This window comes from Haliaeetus albicilla, chromosome 10 (assembly GCF_947461875.1).
Source record: "Haliaeetus albicilla chromosome 10, bHalAlb1.1, whole genome shotgun sequence".
In the NCBI taxonomy this organism is placed as follows: Eukaryota; Metazoa; Chordata; class Aves; order Accipitriformes; family Accipitridae; genus Haliaeetus; species Haliaeetus albicilla.
In genome coordinates, this window is record NC_091492.1 from 31,587,159 (window position 1) to 31,606,391 (window position 19,233).

General features: G+C 40.8%; 3 protein-coding genes across 6 annotated transcripts; 2 read left to right on the forward strand and 1 right to left on the reverse strand.

Annotated features, from left to right (window-relative positions):
• The first annotated feature begins 181 nt into the window (after positions 1–181).
• DDX55 (DEAD-box helicase 55) lies at positions 182–11,152 on the forward strand. 3 transcript variants are annotated; one of them, XM_069794818.1, is made up of 14 exons: positions 182–306; positions 681–731; positions 820–906; positions 1,510–1,601; positions 1,717–1,779; positions 2,504–2,653; positions 3,136–3,325; positions 3,900–3,982; positions 4,383–4,514; positions 5,517–5,609; positions 6,288–6,402; positions 7,105–7,273; positions 7,650–7,942; positions 8,423–11,152. In XM_069794818.1, exons 1-14 carry the CDS (start codon positions 199–201, stop codon positions 8,588–8,590), a joined length of 1,794 nt encoding a protein of 597 aa, XP_069650919.1. In that variant the 5' UTR covers positions 182–198; the 3' UTR covers positions 8,591–11,152. The 3 variants fall into 3 exon arrangements, with proteins under 3 accessions (XP_069650919.1, XP_069650921.1, XP_069650920.1); XM_069794820.1 differs by lacking the exon at positions 5,517–5,609; XM_069794819.1 differs by lacking the exon at positions 1,717–1,779.
• On the reverse strand, positions 8,932–13,536 carry EIF2B1 (eukaryotic translation initiation factor 2B subunit alpha). Its single transcript, XM_069794830.1, is given in 10 exon segments — positions 8,932–9,327; positions 9,778–9,903; positions 10,095–10,170; positions 11,177–11,245; positions 12,162–12,274; positions 12,747–12,863; positions 12,949–13,085; positions 13,214–13,315; positions 13,384–13,414; positions 13,417–13,536. Coding segments are annotated over 10 exon segments (1,032 nt in total). The 5' UTR covers positions 13,522–13,536; the 3' UTR covers positions 8,932–9,171.
• GTF2H3 (general transcription factor IIH subunit 3) lies at positions 13,463–19,232 on the forward strand. Of its 2 annotated transcripts, none has more exons than XM_069794837.1 (13): positions 13,463–13,571; positions 13,970–14,049; positions 14,419–14,528; positions 15,136–15,299; positions 15,556–15,618; positions 15,841–15,870; positions 16,687–16,715; positions 16,801–16,875; positions 17,136–17,189; positions 17,423–17,491; positions 17,618–17,753; positions 17,836–17,872; positions 17,961–19,232. In XM_069794837.1, exons 1-13 carry the CDS (start codon positions 13,562–13,564, stop codon positions 18,028–18,030), a joined length of 927 nt encoding a protein of 308 aa, XP_069650938.1. In that variant the 5' UTR covers positions 13,463–13,561; the 3' UTR covers positions 18,031–19,232. The 2 variants fall into 2 exon arrangements, with proteins under 2 accessions (XP_069650938.1, XP_069650937.1); XM_069794836.1 differs by having other exon boundaries at positions 13,464–13,571; positions 14,422–14,528.
• Position 19,233: the final 1 nt, after the last annotated feature.

Genomic DNA, 19,233 nt, shown 5'->3' on the forward strand with positions numbered 1-19,233 from the left:
TAGGCCGCTTGCCACAGGAATATGATTTTTTTACTATAGCCGGGTGTTTACTGCCCAGTTCTCTCTGAGAGGAGGCAAAAAACCCACAGGGTGAGGCGGGAGGCAGCGGCCGCGGAACCAAGGTGCTGCGGCGCCTGTTTCCGGGCGGCCCCGCCGAGGCCGGACCCCGGGGCGTGGGGGGAGAGGCGCCCGTCCAAGATGGAGGCGGTGACTGAGGGGAGCTGGGAGTCGCTGCCCGTGGCGCTGAGTCCGGGCGTGCTGCAGGCGCTGCGGGAGCTCGGCTTCGCCCGCATGACCCCGGTGCAGGTGAGGGGACGCTCCCCGCCGGCCCCAGGCCCGCGGTTGTCCCGGGGAATGGGGAGCCGGGGCACCGGCGCGGAGGCAGGGCCTGAGGAAGGAGGGTGCGGGCGGTGCCAGCAGCGCCTGGGCCAGCCCGTGCTGGTCTGGGGACGGGCTGCGCCGTCCCCTCTGGGCGGTGTCGGTGGGCTCGGTCGCAGCCCCGAGGGCGCAGGTCGGAGCAGTCACTGGATTTTGTAGCAGCCCTTGGCTTCCAGTCACTGGCTCTGCCTGGGTAATGGTTAGAGAGAGCTTGGATGTCTTTTGTGGGCATTTAGCCTCTGTGGGACTTACTTCCACTGTAGCCAATTCAACTGTTCATGTGATGTTTTTCTTTTTTTTAGTCTGCCACCATTCCGCTCTTCATGAATAACAAAGATGTTGCGGCAGAAGCGGTGAGTGCTTTTTCTTGGTTGAGTCTGTTGCTTTTCTTGGTTTGTCTCTGGAGCTGAGGGAGGGCTGACTCTGTTTCCCGTCTCACAGGTAACAGGCAGTGGCAAAACCTTAGCATTTGTCATTCCCATACTGGAAATTCTTCTCAGACGGGAAGAAAAATTAAAGAAAATGCAGGTAAGATCAAGTTATTCAGTTCTGAGTATATTTTTATGACGTGCCAACAAGATCTGGGGACTTCAGGAAAAGTACCAATAAGGCAAATTGCATACACATAAAGTGACTATGTGCTCAGCTCTTTGATATAGCAGTAACAGCAAACTGTTTAAAACTTGAAAATAAACATTAGGATGCTTTCTTTGCACTTAGATACAGCTTCTTATTTGACATGGTCAAAACAGGTTTCTGAGCTGTTACAAAAATGTCTTAAAATATCAAATACAATGATGTACTGCAAACAAGAGTCTTTGAATGCTTTTTAGCATCCATTGACTTGGAATACATTTTACTGTATGGGGAGCTTGCACTGTTACTTGCTATTAAATTTCATTATTAGATACTGTTCTTTGAGCAGAGGTATTTTGCGCATTGGTATAATGCCTCTTCCATAGATATTTTGTGTTATTTTGTATACTTTATTGTGTTTCTATGGAAATGTTTAGTCTAAAACTGGGATCATAAATACGGCTCGTATTCGCTTAGCTTGTAAGGGAGAATTTTGCCCAAATCTTACTTCTAGTCTGTTATTTTCCACAAATTCCTTTTGTTTTTCGTGTGCAGGTTGGAGCTATAATTATCACACCAACGAGAGAATTAGCTATTCAAATTGATGAGGTGCTATCACATTTCACAAAACACTTCCCCAGGTTTAGGTGAGTGAACTTTAGGCTTGTCGTGACCACAGTTCCTTTTTTTTTTTGGACTTCTGTCATTCATACACTAGCAAAACTTAAAGATGACCTAAATCTTTCTGTTTTATTGTCTTAGTCAGATTCTTTTAATTGGTGGTAGGAATCCCATGGAAGATGTTGAAAAGTTTAAAGAACACGGGTGAGTTGATTGTCAATAACTTTTGTCAGTGCCTTGCAGCCATGGTTTTCTCTGTGTCCTTAGGGTTTTGAGATTAGGGCTTTGGTCTTGCTGGTGCTAAAATGTGATGGTAATGCATGAGTAGGTTAGGTGTATGCTGAGGAAGTTGTGGATTCTTTTCCTTGGGTGAGATACGCCATAATGAGACAACAGGAAAGGATCATATGTGAAATCAGTATCATTTACATGCTGTTTGGATGAAGAACAGTGTGCAGCATGGTGAGCTGAAAACTCTTCACTGAATATTTCAGTTCCTTCTTTCTTGTAAATGTTGTACTAGCAGTAGGCTCTAGTGACATTGAGACTGTGCTGATGAATAATTTTCTGGAACTGGTGCTCATACTGATGATGAAGTCTTGAAGCAATCATATTTGCCACTGGCTTTTGCATAGAGGTACCAAATATTTCTTCTAGCTGATAGTTGCTTTCCATAGTTGCTGATTATATTCTAAACTTTTCTTATCACAAATGGTGTGCTTTCACCTGATTGTTTTTCTCCCATCAACATAGTGTCTGAAAGGCACTGAGACATGAATAGAGTTAGAAGTGACAAAATGAAATTGTTTTATTGAAGAATGCAGTCAACTTGTGTACAGGTTTGTGCTGCGGTAATAATGTTGGCAGCTCCCCCAAAGTCCTTATCTTGCACAGTTACCAAATTGCTGCATGTCTTGTTCACAAACAGTGGGAACATCATTGTAGCTACACCAGGCCGCTTGGAGGATCTGTTCAGAAGAAAAGCAGACGGGCTGGATCTAGCAAGTTGTGTGAAGTCTCTTGATGTGTTGGTATTAGATGAAGCAGACAGACTTCTAGATATGGGCTTCGAAGCAAGGTATTTAAATAATAAATTTTGGTAATACTTCTGAAGTTTTAAATGAGTTCATATATGATTGATGTGAATGAGCGTGGCCTACAATGACCTCTAAAGTTAGATTTCTTCTGTTTTGTTCTTTTATCTCTCCTTGCTCCGAAGGCTACATAAAGCAATTGCTAAGGGGGAAGAGAATCAGGAAAGAGTGGATCCTTGATGAATACAAAGTTTAAAATGTCTTTTTTTCTGATCTATATTAGCACATGCTATATTAATGCTTGATTAAGTATCATTATTTACACATCAGAATGGCTTAAAACACTTCAACAAATAAGCTTTGATGTCTCTTTACTCTTTCTCTCAAAGTTAAGGTAATTAGTTCAATAGAAGATTGGCATTTGATAATAAAAACTGTTTTGTTTGTAAGCTCTTACTTCCAGTGATTAAACTTCTTTCTGAGGGAAGTCTTGGGACAGTTATGTTTTACATGTGCTTACTTGCAGTTTAAATGCCATTCTGGACTTTTTGCCCAAGCAGAGACGGACAGGTCTGTTCTCAGCAACTCAAACTCAAGAGGTGGAGAACCTGGTGAGAGCGGGCCTCCGGAATCCTGTCCGCATCTCCGTGAAAGAGAAGGGAATGGCAGCAAGCAACACACAAAAAACTCCAACACGACTGGAGAACTATTATATGGTGCAAACCTCTGTGCTTTGCGATGGTTTCTTGTTCCCCTCTTCTTTTTTCCTGGTTCTATCAATAAGTTTTTAAGTCTTGGCCGGTTAGGATCACATTAATAGAGGAACGAGAAATCTCAAAGACTTTTGCAGGTTCTCCAAAGATCAGTAACCAAGCTAAGGAGAAAGATGTAAATTAGCAACCCTCTTGTTTCCTGCTCTGTGGGTTTTGTTTAGCTGGCCAGGAGTTGTAAACCTAAACTAGCTGCAGTGCTGTGGCTCCTTGACCTGCTTGTAGTGAATGGGTATGGGACGAGACTTTGGCAAGTCCAGAAAAGTGGCTGAGGGATACTTGAGGTAATACTGCAGGAGAGGTATTGTGGCTGGGGATGGGAAGACTGGGAGCTTAAGTATTTGTTTTTACTTAAGATACATAAAAGAGTAATATTCCACATGATGAACTGTGGTACAAATGGTCAGTATTACGAAATTATGCCTGTAGGCATTTATCAGTGCACAATGAATGGAGGAAACTGGCAGATCACTTTGTATCAAGTCCATTTTCTTATTTTTTTTTCTTTTGCATTGTATAGATCTGCAAAGCAGATGAAAAATTTAATCAGTTGGTGCATTTTCTTCGACAGCACAAACAGGAAAAACATCTAGTCTTTTTCAGGTAATTCTGTTTGTGTTTCGTTGTGAAAACAGTGTGGTGTTTTATTACTTAAATTCCAAAACTGTGCCCTATGTTGACAAGGACACAACTATTTTAAAAAGCGATTAATTTTAATAGTTATCTTGTAGAATATGGTGCCTAAAAAGAGATTGATCATTGCTTCATGTCAGGATTGTGTTGAACTTTATTAAGCAAAACATAAATTTTATATGCATTTTTAAAGTAAGGCATTCTAGATGAAATTATGATGTTAATTATAAAAATGATGTACATATTTTGAATAAAAATAGGCAATAGTGTATATTTTTGAAAGGTCTCAGACCACTCTAGCTTGGCTGTCTAAACCAGATTAAAAATGCAGCGTAATCTTTTGCCTTTATGTCTGTCTGTATCACAACAGCACGTGTGCCTGTGTGGAATACTATGGGAAGGCTTTGGAATCCTTAATTAAACAAGTGAAAATAATGAGCATTCACGGGAAAATGAAGCACAAGCGTAACAAGATCTTTACTGAGTTTCGGAAGCTCCCAGGGTAAGAACATATGAACAGGCTAAGCCAGCCAAAAGTAAGAATAGTAAGGGATATGTAATTTTGTCTGCCACTTTAGTGCAGAAGAGTGGCGTTGTGCTGAGGAGAAAGATGCTACCAGCTGGTTCTGAATGTGTTTATGATACAACAAACTACGCTTAGGTACTCAAAGTATGATCACAAACAAAGTGCAAATGTGACTGGAGCATGTCCAGCCTAATTTAGATAATCCGTGTGGCAGCATGGAAGGTGCAGGGACACGGATTTAGGATATCCTGCAGCCTGGGACCCTCTGTAGTTTGTGCTGCTTGCTGGCCAAACATAGCACTATGAAGCCCATCATTACTGCTGCTATCAGTGCTACTATTTTAACTGGGCACACTGTACCGTCACATGCTACAAATGCACATTAGCCTTGCTGTGTAAACGTACCATCGATAGGGAACCTTTTCCTGATTGGTAACCAGAGTGGAGAACCAGGATACTCTTTTATTAGTATATGAACAAGAATATGGCCACACAATGCTGTAAGTTACCTGCAGAAAAGTATTTGTCAGCTTCGCAGGATGTTGTTAAGAGACTCTTGCCTCATTAGCTGTCTTTTTTTTTATTGCATGGGACCTGAGTTTTAGCATTTTATATTATGAGAAAAATAATTACCAGCAGACTGGAAGAACAACTTAAATCTTTTAATAAAACTTTTACAGTATTCTGTTCAGCCGTGGTGGATGCCATGGTGATTTAAAAATAGAACTTGTAGTAAGGAATTGATTTTTCTTAGTGATCTAATGTAAATCACATTCCTTTTCATAATGTTATGTAGAATTTTAGTTGGTGAAAACTGCAACTACCTTACAATATTTTTTCTCTTTTCAAAAAACAAATGTTTTAAAATGTTTTGTTCCTCATTTTCCAGTGTAGATGCAGAATACACAGCAGGGGGGAGACTGGCTCTTCTCAAATGACAGTTTAATGAGAATACGCTTTGCTTTTTTTTCTTCCTAGTGGCATTTTAGTTTGCACTGATGTGATGGCCCGTGGCATAGACATTCCAGAAGTACAATGGGTTTTACAGTATGACCCACCTAGCAGTGCGAGGTACAACTTCAGATCTTAAGAACCTTTACTCTACTTGTGGTCATGTTACTGTACTGTTCAGATATAAATTGGGAACCTAAACTGTGGAAAACATTTAATCGCTGCCTGGAAGTTAGTCTGAGTGAACACACAAAACAGTGCATGAACAAGGGAGGTTGAAACACTGCAATTTTTGTTGTAACTGCTGTGAATTGAAATGACTTTGTGTTGCGTGTGCTTAAGTCAAATGAGTGGTCGCCACTTATATTTGTGTGAAGAGGCACTCTGGTGTAAGGGTTAGTATGAGAGTATCAAATAAATAACGAGAAGTAAGACACTAGGGTGAATGAGAACAGAGATGAGAGGGGGGACAGAGCTCTTCAAGGAATGGTACATTGAAAGCTCACGTGAAAGCTGCTTTTCCATGTATTTTAACTTCCATTGTCATAATTCTCCCTACAACCTGCTTAAACTTTACCCCCAAAACAGATAAGCCTTGCTTTAGCATACAGTCCTAACAATTGAGTGGCACTGCTACACATCTCTTGTATTGCATTTTACTAATTCCTGTTGGTTTAGTTCAAAAGTATATAGCACTCTCTATTTTCCATTCCACAAGATTTGCCCTTTTACTGCCTAGTACTTTAAAATCAGACTGAGCATCTCCTGTTAAGTTAGCTCTGTATTGTGTTGTTTCAGTGCCTTTGTGCATCGGTGTGGTCGAACAGCACGGATCGGCAATGTAGGCAGTGCACTTGTATTTTTGCTTCCCATGGAAGAATCTTATGTTAACTTTCTCTCAATCAACCAAAAGGTTAGTAAACTTTTATTCTACCTCAGAGCAGGAAAGAGCAAGTGGACAGGCTTACTGATAGGAGTTCTGAAATCAGAATTTGTAGAACTTAAGGTCATATGCATAGGTCATGTTTTAGCAGAGCTGCACAATTAAAAAAAGACAAGAGCTGCTTATTAATCACCAAATGCAACTACCTTTTAGAACACGATTGCTCCCAGTGTTATCTCTTGAGTTTGTAACAGGAATATGTGATGCATTGAGCAAGGAAGGGCTCTTCATTTCTAAGGGTGTGTTGATTGAACATTTCCAGAAGGGCAGCACTGGCTTACAGTCCTACCCCCAACCCTGCCACCACCAGTTCATACACTCCACCCTCTCTGCTGTTTATTTTTAACTCGGATAATCTCCTGTGCCTGCTCCTTCATTTGTGGGATTAATTGTATAAATTATCTACAGGCCTGCTAATGAGAACATAGGTTGGTAAGGCATGAGATCATGAGATGATGTTACGCCTCTGGAGCTGCAGTGTGTGAACTCTTCTGCTGGGCTAGGACATCTGTTGTGTGGGGCTGTTGAAATAACCAAGCAGAAGGGGGAAAAGGGCTCAAAGCTGACTGAAGATTAACTGGGGAAGAAGTGTGTGTTTGAAGTTTCACAGTGCATTTAAAATCATTCGGCTGAACTTTTCCTTTGGTTTTGTATTTCTTCTCTGGCTTTCAGTGTCCCATGCAGGAAATGAAACCACAGACAAATGTGTTAGATCTTCTTCCAAAACTCAAGTCCATGGCCCTAGCTGACCGGGCAGTGTTTGAGAAAGGGATGAAAGCCTTTGTGTCTTATGTCCAGGCTTATGCTAAACACGAATGTAATCTCATCTTCCGAATAAAAGGTAATTCCCAGCAGAGGCTGGTATCTTTTACTGTTCTTTTCAGAAAACAGTATTTGGTTTGGGAAAAAACGTAGTCGTCTTGTCCACAAGCTTCAACCACTGATTCCTTATCTCAGACTTACTTTCTGCAGTATCAGATTCTGACAAAACTCTTATTTTTTTCAAGCAACTTGTTTCTCATTGTTTTCAAGAGAAAACATTTAATTAGTGAGTTTGACCAAACCGACGTAAGCATAAATAAAAGTGACTTAGTATTGTCACTAGTATTAAGTATAGAACGCAAACAATACAATAAGATGTTTTTTTCTGTGACTGACTTAGTGAAAGTAACTTTTTATCCAGCAGGAAACTGACTTTAAAATCTTTATTTTAACAGATCTGGATTTTGCTAGCCTTGCCAAAGGTTTTGCATTGTTAAAAATGCCAAAGATGCCTGAATTAAGAGGGAAATGTTTTCCAGACTTTACTCCAGTCACTGTTAATACAGACTCCATTTCATTTAAGGATAAAAATAGAGAAAAACAGAGACAAAAGCAATTAGAACAACAAAGAAAAGAAAGAGAGGAAAATGGAGGGAAAAAGAAATTCATAAAGAACAAAGCCTGGTCAAAGCAGAAAGCCAAGAGGGAGAAGAAAAAGAAAATAACAGCTAAAAGGAAGCGTGAAGAGGTAAACTGTGTCCATTCTATTAAACTGCATGTGACTGCTGTAGCATAGATACATACTTTGAAATTGCAGAGAGCCATGGGATTTTAGGTTAATGGAACCGACCACTGTAAATTAACTTTTTAGGACCTTGACAGGCAAAGCATAAAAAAATTATAGAGAAGCTTTTTAAAGCCAAACACTAAAATAACTTCTTAGCACTCTGATGTTAGTCAGTAATGCTGCCAGCATAGGTAGCATAGATTTGTGTTTCTCAGAGGTCTGGCAGTATGGCATGATGGTAGACAGTACTTTATTTCTTTTTCTTTTTTTTTCCTTTTTTCAATTCTCAATGAGTGTAGCTTCTTAGGTAGAAACTGAGTATTATTTCCTGCTTGGATACTCCTGGCAAAATCTGAGTTGTAAGCTTCTCTTATGTTCAGCTGTACAGAATGAAAACCTTTTGGTGCTGTGTCTAATTTGTTGTTTTTCAACTGCCAACAGGGCTCCGATATTGAAGATGAGGATATGGAAGAGTTGCTGAATGACACAAGACTCTTGAAAAGATTAAAAAAGGGAAAAATTAGCGAAGAAGAGTTTGAGAAGAGACTAACAGGCAGCCAGAGTAGACTTAAAGTAGAAGCTGTTGCTGAACTAGAGTCTGAAGGTTGACAGTTATTCTAACACCACTTTTACATTAAAATACTGCCTATTTCAATAAAACTGTATTTTTCTAACAAAATAATGATGCAGAGAACAGAATTGATCTAACTTCTTCATAAAGAGACCTGGCATCCATAAAGACGTATGAACAAGCCTGCAGTTAAGAACAAAGCTAAAAGCACCACTCTTGTGTGGCGTGGCAGGAGCTGCAGGTTTCCATTAACAGCCTTGTGTAGGTTTTCATTTTGTTTTTTTCAGGTATGTACCACAGATCAGTAAGTAACAGCATACCTCAGAATGAGTTTGAATCACCATAAGGTATTTTCTTTTACAGTATCAAAATACTCCACCCATCTTTAAAATAATTTATTTTAGGTCCTTAGAAGCTGTAGTAACTTATGGACTTTTTTTTTTTAATAGTGGTCCATCCACATGTAAGTTTTGCTTTAAAAACTAAAGAAGGCTGATAATTACATTAATCCTTACAATGTTGTTTCTTTACTGTGTCCATATAACTTGTATCGTCTTCTTCGGTGACTATCACAGTTGTAAGAACTTGGAAGATGATACATCCTGTACAAAGTCCTCTGTTACAGATAGAGTTTAATAAGTTCATCACTGACAGCTGATGGAGTTAACACACCGAGGTCTGTAAACAGTAACGTAATTAGTGATGGTGATGTGTAGTCAATCCAGGGGTGCTCCTCTGTTAGATTCTGACTTGTTTTCAGAGTGTCTGCTTTGTACTAGAAGGAAATGGAGACCATTAGCTATTATACAACTGCAAGTTAAAACCTCTGGGGCAAGAGTGGTACTATAGTCTTGAGCAGATGTTTGTGGTAGAACTGAAGGAAGTCAGTTGCTTTAAAATGAGGCATAGGCTGATGCCACCTTGGTCTCAGCTATTTTATCTTGTGTATGAAGTACAATTTGTAGTTCTGGAGTGTATTGATTTAACTGTTTCTTGCCCTCAGCTGCTCCTGTGCCCCAAAGGAACCGCTTTAGGAACTACGTTAGTATTAAGACAAATTATGGCTGTTTGGCATGTGACTGTAACATGGAGCAACTCCATATTATGTAAAGTAAGCTAGAGTAGAGAGATCCAGATAAATGAAGACATGCTTAGATGAAAATTTTTCATAGACACATAAGTGTGCATGAAGAGGTGGCTAAGAAGTAATTTTAATTTCTCTTACCTTAAACTTATCTGGGACATCCTGCTGATTTAGAGGGAAAAGTCTTACAAACTTGAAACTTTCTGCTACCACATAAAATGGCTTATTCTGAGCTTTGGCACACACAGCAATTTGATTAGTGCCAATCTGTGGAGACAGATGGAGAACAGTCAGTGCTAGCATGACATAATATTGCCCAGTTTCCAACAATAAATAGACGTTTACTGGATAACATCCAAATAGAAAAGACTTTTCAGAAAGCCTTGAATTCTTCAGAGAAACCAAACTTTAAAAGTCTAGAGTTTACAGAATGATGTAGTAAACTCACTACCTATTACCTTGTTAATAATGCCTCCGCTTTCAACTACGCCTTCAGCACCAACTAACACCAGGTCCACTTTCTCCATAATGTAGCTGTTCAAAGGGGGGGAAAAAGCCAAGTCTTATTGGGTAATATGACAAATGACTTGCTGAACAGAACAGAAATTAGTAATTCAAACAGTCTTTCACTTTTCTGAACTAGTTTTATCTACCTATGTAAGTCCATATGCTGTTATACATTCTTGGAGTGAGCTTTCATCTGCTTCCCTGGCAGGAATATTAAGTAACTGTACCTTCTCCAGCCATAGCTGACCTTGGCAATTGTGTAAATGCTGGGAGAAGTTGAAATCTGACTAGGAATGATACTCGGTTACAGGAACATGGGTTCCTGTGGTAAGTTTACTACCTACACAGTGAAGTGTAACTGCGCCGTGATAACCTTAGCCAAATACATAGAATGCTCCTCATCTAATCCCCTTTCTTTACATCCCTCCAATGTGTTTTGTTAATTGAAAATATAAATCTAAAAAGAAAACCATCAACTAAGTGATTTGAATAGACTTAAGGTGTGAAACAGGACTTGTAGACTTGTCCACTCAAGCCACTGTCTTCCCTAGATAGAGGTGCGTTGGTAAGCAGACTGGTACATATTCTCTTGGAGGCAGTCTCTCAGACATTTTGCACTTAGGCAAGAATTGAGGTTCAGATGTATTGTCGTTCTTTTTTTTCTCATGTTTTGGACTTATACTAAGCAGTAATTTAGCAAGTAGCTTAAGAAACCCCAAAATGATAACACATGCAAATTAGGAAAAAAGTTGCCTTTTTGCATAGCACCTCAGTTCTTTTTTACAGATATCCCCAAGTTCTACACTTAGGTCTGACTCCTTTTTTCATTCTAACTCACAAACATCAAATACTTGTTTTGTAGCAGACATACTCTCCTAATCGTGCACTTAAAGGTATAACTTGTTTAGCTTGTTTGATGACTATGACTAAGTAACAACCTCTGTAGTTTGAACAAGCTTCTAGGAAACTTACATGTAACACTATCAAAATAAAATTGTGATGAAGAATATTAAGCTTTAATGATCAGACTTACCCAACTGCAGCATCCAGAATCACAGTCACAGGAATGTTCAGCTTCCTCAGGGCTTTTGCCATTTTTTGCCTATTAAAAGAACCACATTTGAAGCTTTATAAGGCTCTTCTTTAAAGGCAATGCTAGAAAAATATTGTCTGAAAGACTGAAACCCGTAACTGCCCATGTTCCCTTGCCTGTAGTTTTGGCTTATGATGTACCCTCTAATAGAAAATAAGTTCTTGTGTAGAAATGGAAACAAACAGGTCACAACAAATGCAACAAAAGCAAAGTCAGTTTGTTTTAGCAGTCAGGAGTTACAGCTACAGAAAGATGAGTCAGTGAACTATTATTAAGACGACAGATTACCTAAACTGTTTCAGCTTTTCCATCAATAGGGTGTAAGAAACAAGAAATAAAGCATGGGGTGCATTGCTAGAAGTTGTTTCAGTGAAGCTGGAAAATTGTATGTATTCCACTGAACATCTTTGATTCTAGAGAGAGACTGGTTAGCAACATGTATTATCCGGTATGTAGGATTTATTGCTTATACACAGTATATGCTCTGAAGAGGGAAAGCTTGCTCTGCTGCTATCAGTAATTAATATATTTTATTTGGCATCTTCAAACAACATTGTTAGAGAAATGTACTTTGCTAAGCTTAAGATAATATTGATTATTTTAACCTACTTTTGAAGCAGACAACTAGAAATCAGTTGTCTCCCATCTCCCAAGGGAAAAGTAGGTTGCCTGGCACTGACTGAAAGTTTGCAAGCCTTTGAGGAAAACGTAGATAACACTGCAATTAGAGTATTTAGTATGGGGAATTACTTGCCAATATTGTTTTTTTTTTTACTTGTCCAGAATAATGTGATATTATTAGTGACAGTTACCATTTAAAATGCTGCTAACAAGCCTAGCAGCTTTTCTTAAGGTATGACAGATTTGATGCTAGCTGTAACTTACACTGTTAACCCAGATAAAAAACAAATTAACGAGTACTTGCCCTGCTTGATCTGGCTGTGATTCAGTAACATAAACACTGAATCGCTTCTTTGACTCAACGGCTGCTTCTAACACTCTGAGGACCACTCTTGAGTAGGCATGTGTCAATATTTGCTGTCAAAAAAACCATAGTCAGATATTACTTTTGCTGAGCTTTGGGAAACGTTTACTTTTGTAAATGGTGTCATGGCTTTTACTTCACACAACTGTCCATCAGTGTTAAATAATAATGTATGTCACTTGTACTCTACAAATCATAGGATAGCAAACCACCCTGTAAGCCAGACATTTTGTGGCCAGCCCTGATGCAGCTAAGGGGTGATGATCTAGTACCTTAAACGCAAACTTGAAGCTGTGACTCCTCAGCACCTCTTGGACTGCATGGAAATGGAAGTGGGGGAGGAAATGAGTCTTAACAAAATAGAGCGAAGGGTGATGTTACACCTACGTACTTGCAGAAGCTACCATCAGACAACGCTGTTGTGAACGTTAATAAATTTCACTCCCTCCCGCCCCCGCTCTGTTTTTCCATTACTGCAAGCAGCAGAGCAACAGAAGGAGAGTGACCCTGCCTCTGCCTACTTACAGCACCATCTCTGATGAAAGGATGACACAGCTTGGCGATTTTGTTCCTCGAGAGAGAGACTTTCCTCAGGAAGATCTCCCCACGCTCAATCATGATTTCTTTGCACTTGGAGTAGTCCTGGAAAGCACAGCGATGGCTGCTGTGAGGCTGGAGGGTCCCCCCAGCAGGCAGCGCGGCCGAGCAGGGGGACAGCCGCCCTTACCGAGTACTCCAGGGAGGTGAGGCTGATGAAGCGCAGGAAGAGCTCCCCGCCGGAGGAGACGGCCACCGAGGAGTCCACCCGAGACAGGGTGTCGATGGCGGCCAGCAGGCTGCTCCTCAGGCCCTGGATGGTCTCCCCTGCGGGGAGGCAGAGGTGCGCGGTCAGGGCAGGGCTGGGCCTCAGCCCCGCGGGCCTCGCCGTGGGGAGACCCGCGGCAGAGGGGAGACCCCGTCCCGCCCGCGGCTGAGGGGGGACCCGGGCCCACCTCGGTCCTGCTTGAGGAAGCCCAGCAGCACGCGGATGGCGACCACGGCCGAGGCGACGTCGGGGTCGTCCCTCAGCTGCGCCCTGAAGGTCTCGATCAGGTCTGCAAGGCAACGGGGCGCGGTCAGGCCCGGCGCTACCCCGCGCCGCCCGCCCCCCGCTCCCATTTACCGTCCGTGCTCATGGCAGCGCCCGCTCCGCTCCGCTCCCCTCCCCGCCCGGCCGCCACACCGCCCGCCTCGCCTGGGCGTGGCGCCGCCCGAGCGACGGGACCCGTTCGGATGACGTAGCGCCGGGCCGTGGCGTCATCTCCAGGCACCGGGAGCAGCTGGCGCTGCCCACCGGCGCTATGAGCGCGGGTGAGGCGGCGGGTTCCCGGGGAGCGCGGCGGTGGCGGGAGGGGGGAGCGGTCGCCCGGGCCCAGCGGGCCTCAGCCCTGGGGCCGGCCGGGCTGCGGCCGCTCCGGCGGCCGGGTTCCTTCCGGAGGAGGCAGAAGCGGGGCCGAGAGCGGGGCTCTGGGGCGCGTCCCCGTCGCCCCCGTGCCTCCTAAGGGAAGCTCCGCCAGGCCCGTGGGGCAGCCCGCGCTGCCAGGCCGGCAGGTTCCCCGTGTTCCCGCCGCGGGCCGGGCCGGGCTCTGCCCGGCTCCTCTGAACTGCCGGGGTCCGGGCGAGCCCCGCCGCTCGGGAGCCGTCGGTCGGCGCTGCTCGGCGTTTCGCACGGAGCTTGGAGTGACGCTGCTGTGTTGTCACTTTTTCAGATGATGAGCTGAGCCTGCTGGTCATCGTCGTTGACGCCAACCCGATCTGGTGGGGAAAGAAGGCGCTGGGAGAAGCTGAGGTATGTCTTCTGGGTGTTGTTACTAGTGATGGTGATTTCTGAGGGAAATAGCTTTTTTTTTTTTAAAAAGTGTTAGTAAGTAGGCAACAGGTGGGGTTAGTCTTTGATTTCTGAGGTATGCTAACGTTGTCTTCTAAAATGGATGTAATGGCTATTAGAATACTCTTTTTACAGTAGCTACCCAGCGTTGTGTGTTTGTCAAAGCTTTTTTCCTAAATGCTTGCTATTAAGAAAGGAAGCTTGTTCTGTGTCTTCAAATTCAAGTTCTTCTAACTACAGTTATTTATGAGATTTCTTCTAAATTGCTTAACTGTGTTATTGTGCTATATCTACTTTTGTCTTTTTTTTTTTTTTTTTTTTTTTTTTTAGCAGTTCACCCTGTCAAAATGCATTGATGCAGTGATGGTGCTGGGAAATTCGCACTTATTTATGAATCGCACCAACAGACTTGCTGTAATAGCAAGTCACACACAAGAAAGGTATAGCTGCTCCTTAACAGTGTAAATGTTTAAAGTGCACTTTCTTATATCTGTGTCCTGATTTTCTTGTTGGACTGAAGTATATAATTGAAACCAGGTTTAAATGCATAATGTATCATTGTCTTAAAAAGAGAAATCGACTAAAACAGTGTAGGAAAGAAATAATCTTAGTGCCTTACACAAAGCAACAAAAAGGCTTTTAAGACAGAAGGGAGGTTTAAACAGACTTTTACTTAAAAATGTATGGAGAGAGAGGATGGTAGAGATGCAGCAAGCAGGACAATGCAAGTGGCAGAAGTTTCCTGTTTAGTGGATATTTTTCCCCCAGATATTCATGAGTCTCAGGATCTACCCCTAAATGCAGGCATGGTATCTATTTGCCAGTTCTCTTAAGAGATGTCTTGAAAGGTGGGAGGTGAATGTGCATTTTACTCCATTTTGAGTTTGAAAATTGCCTGCCTTATGTAGTCTCTTTAATGTCTAAAGTATTTAAGTTATTTGAAATTATACTTCAGAGTATTGCTGTCTACAGCTGATTAGTTTATGGCATTTTTTTCTTACAAGGTTGAAGACAAAGCATGAATACTTTGTTTTTCCTCTGTTTCAGCCGTTTCTTGTACCCTGGGAAGCGCTGGGCTTTTGCCGATCCATTTGGAGATGGCGGTACTTCCATGGAATCTAATTGCTCTGGCAGCAAGGATGGAAAATATGAATTGTTAACAGCAATAAATGATGCGATTGCAGAAGAGATTAAAGACCTCATGACAAAAAGTAAGGAGAAGAAAATTCTAGGCTTAATATGCAGAATTGCAAAACACCTGGACTCTCAAGGAGTTGTAGGAATTTCCTTTATTTTGATCATGTGAATTTTAGTATGTTTAAAGTAGATGAGTTTATTATAGTTGACACTTCAGGTCTCTGTGTTAATACTATTTGCCAAAGATAAAACTTGTAGTATTTGGTATGGTGATGTTCAGCAACTGTTTTGTATATAAAAGTAACTTTTGCAGCTTCTCTTGTATTGCAGCTGACATGAGGGGCCAGCAAACAGAAACTCTGTTAGCAGGATCACTTGCTAAAGCACTTTGCTGTATCCTTTTGATGGCAGAATCTTCAAAGTCTTTATTTTAAGACTGTTTCTTATAAAATTAATTAAGATTTACTATTCCTGTTCTCAAACTGAAACGTTTGCCTAATAACTGTGGGTCATGCTTATTAAAATGTGTGTTGGCTAAGGTGGTGAATACGTGGTATGGATACTGGAGTTATTTCCAAGAATAGAATGTAGATTCCTTAATGTCAGCTAATGTAGATATCAACAAGATGGGCAAAGAGGTAAAAGGTAACACCTCTTCTCCTGTTTTGAATACTTAAATAAATATTTGAATTGGAATAACAGATGAAAATGCATATGTACATACAAATATCCATATGTTTTGACACACCGCTATTTCCAAAATCGGGGTGGTAATAGGTACAGGTTTATCCCGATTATTTGAAGTTGCCCAGTTTAAACTAGGTCTGGGTGACAATTAAAAGTAAAGGACTTGATCATTAGTCCACATTCTTACTCTGATTTTCTGTTGAATGCAAGTGAAACGAGTAAAACTGAAACTGGCATATCCTTAGAACAACTGGAGGTTGAAAGTCACAAAATGCACAAATCTTCCAAAGGGACCACCTGCAGAGCTGTGATGATAGTTTACTTTCTTACTCAGTTTTGGTCTTCCTCTTGTGACTTCTATAATCAGGAAAAGTGCTATTTGTGCAAATAGTTTTGCAAGGAGCATGTTGGTCTAGAATCAGCTATACATTTCAGATTACTTTGATCAATGAGAAATACCATATAACTTGAGATATGTGTTTCAACCAGTGAGTTGGTAATGAACAGCTTTGAACATTTCTTTCCTGATGAACATCAAACTGCTTTTGGACAATAAATTAAATGGGTCTGCTTTCATAACACGTCTGAATTAGTCCACAGGTGCTTGTCACTGGGACTGTAAAATAGTTTCGTATACATATTTTAACTGAGATGTTAGACCTAAAGTCTTGGATGTTAGATATCTGAGATGTTAGATGCTACAGAATTAAAAAGGCAAACTACAGGTGATAGAAACAATGTGCTCATGCATTTCTTTTTCTTTTTAATACTTAGCCAATCAAGAAATGAAATCAAGGATTTTGGTAAGAACTTTTGCTGACAGTTTTCTTTTAGTCTTGAAAACCACTGATATTATGTAGGCTAACAAGTTTGAATTGTTTTATTTAGGTCATAAAAGCAGCAGAAGACAGTGCATTGCAATATATGAATTTCATGAATGTGATCTTTGCGGCACAGAAACAGGTGAAGCTGACATTTTTTTCATATTATGTTATTTTTTATTAATGTGCAAAGATAAGAAGATTGTTCATTTCTCTTATGATAATGTTCTGATCAAGTGAAAGAGCTTCCCTATGGCTGTGGTGGTCCTGCAGCTGTAAAAGCATGTGCATTTATATGTGGAGTGCATTTATAGCAGAAACAGGTCATGACAGTAACACTGCTGAGGCTACATTGGTCCTAGCTGAATTTGTTTTTCATGTGTTTCATCTCTTTTCTTGCAGAGTATTTTGATTGATGCCTGTGTCTTGGACTCTGATTCAGGTCTTCTGCAACAGGTACAGACTTCCTGTTCTTGTTTGCTGTTTACCTTTATTTGTAGATACTTGATGCTAGATAGTTTGACATATTCCAAAGCTGTCGTCTTTCCTTTGTTTCAAGAGTGGGTGTGGAAATACGTTCAGTGAACCTGACAGTTCCAACATGCAGGCCTTGTGCAGGATGTGGGTATTTTAAATATCCTGTTAATCTCATAAAACATAATCATCTGATTATGCTCTCTGCTTTCCAGGCTTGTGACATTACGGGTGGCATATATTTGAAAGTGCCCCACATGCCATCCCTTCTGCAGTATTTGTTGGTAAGTCATTTAAAAAACACTTCACTGTTTTTCCTATATCACATATGAAATCTTACTGACTTTATTGACAAGGTAGTACAGCAGTACCATTCCAATTTGCAAAATATTTTTTCTCTGTTTGTGCAGTGGGTATTTCTCCCTGATCAAGAGCAAAGATCACAGCTTGTCCTTCCACCTCCTATTCATGTTGACTACAGAGCTGCATGCTTCTGTCATCGAAATCTCATTGAAATTGGTTACGTGTGCTCTGTGTGCTTGTCAAGTAAGTTTATAAATATTTAAGAGTCTGATTTCTTACATTCAAATGAACTATTTTAGTGAAAGCCAATTCTTTTATTTTCCAGTATTCTGCAACTTCAGTCCTATTTGTAGTACATGCGAGTAAGTGTTTCTTCTTCTTGTTTCAAGGGTGGGTGTGGAAATATGTTCAGTGTATCTGACAGTTCCTTTTTTTTATGTTTTTTTTCAGGACTGCTTTCAAAATATCATTGCCACCTGTCATGAAAGCTAAGAAGAAGAAATTAAAGTTAGCTGTGTAACAACATTGTGTAAATACACCATTACCTCCTCCTGTAATTCCATGAAATGGAACATACTTGAGAAATTGATGGCACTTTTTATTAGGTATGGAAGAGAACTGTATGCAGTGTTACTACTTGTTTCATAAGGGATAAATATTTAAATCGTATGTCTTCTACACAGCCCTTTAAGTAACAAATCACTGTATTACCATGTAACCCGTGCTGTTTTAAATACTAATTCTTAATTGTGAGAGGAACCAGAAGTTGCAGCCTGTTAAGAGACGCACCCTGTGAAGTAGAAGGTATTCTGGCCACCGCAAAGTTTCACGCCTCCAAGTTATTTTCAAAGACAAGAAAGCTCTGATTCTTTTTGTATGTTGGTGTAAAGGTAAGAATGACCATTTCACTGGTGTGCAGGATTAGAACCTTAGTGCTACGTTATTCAGAGACTTCAACTTCTTGCTAGCTTTTGCTAGCGATTTTTAGACTGAAACAGCATTAGTTTCGAAATAAATGAGCCAACATTTTCAAGATGGCTTAGAACCCACCTTTTTTTAAAGAAAAAACCATGCTAGTTGTGCACTGCATGTGCACTCATATTGTATTCGTATTCCTTTGACTGTACTGTCTTTGTGGTATTTCTTTCTTGATTGGATATCTCTTCATTCATGAGTAAAAAGACCACCTTTGTTTAAAGTAAATGCAGATTGGCTGGTTAGTCTTTAAAGTTGTATTTTGAAACTGGAAAACAAAAAATGTAATTCTGTGTGACAGCAGGCACACTTTTTTTTAGTATGTGGTTTTACGTCTGGCATTGGACGAGTAAAAATGAAGGCTTTTGGATTAGTGTTTTTTATGGCAGAACATGAGGGTATGCTGTGTGCTTCTGAACATGGCTTTCACTTAGACAAATAATCACCCCTTTTAAAAAAGTAACTGTATAGTTTGGTTTTTTAACCTGTTGCTAGTAACCGATGTTTTCCCGAAAGGAATGCAGAGAGTAATTGTTTCCTACATAGAAAAAGACTTAAATTTTTTCCCCAAGGCGGATACAGGAATTTGTCATGTCTTGATACTTGCATCAGGTTTTTGTCCATGTAACAGCTATAGTGCCAGTGTTCTACTGGCTTGTTTGATTGTCAAAAGCTGTTTTGTTTGATGGCCGTATTTATAATTTACTTTGTATAAAACCTTTGTAATAAAACCTGTTCTTTTTCAAAT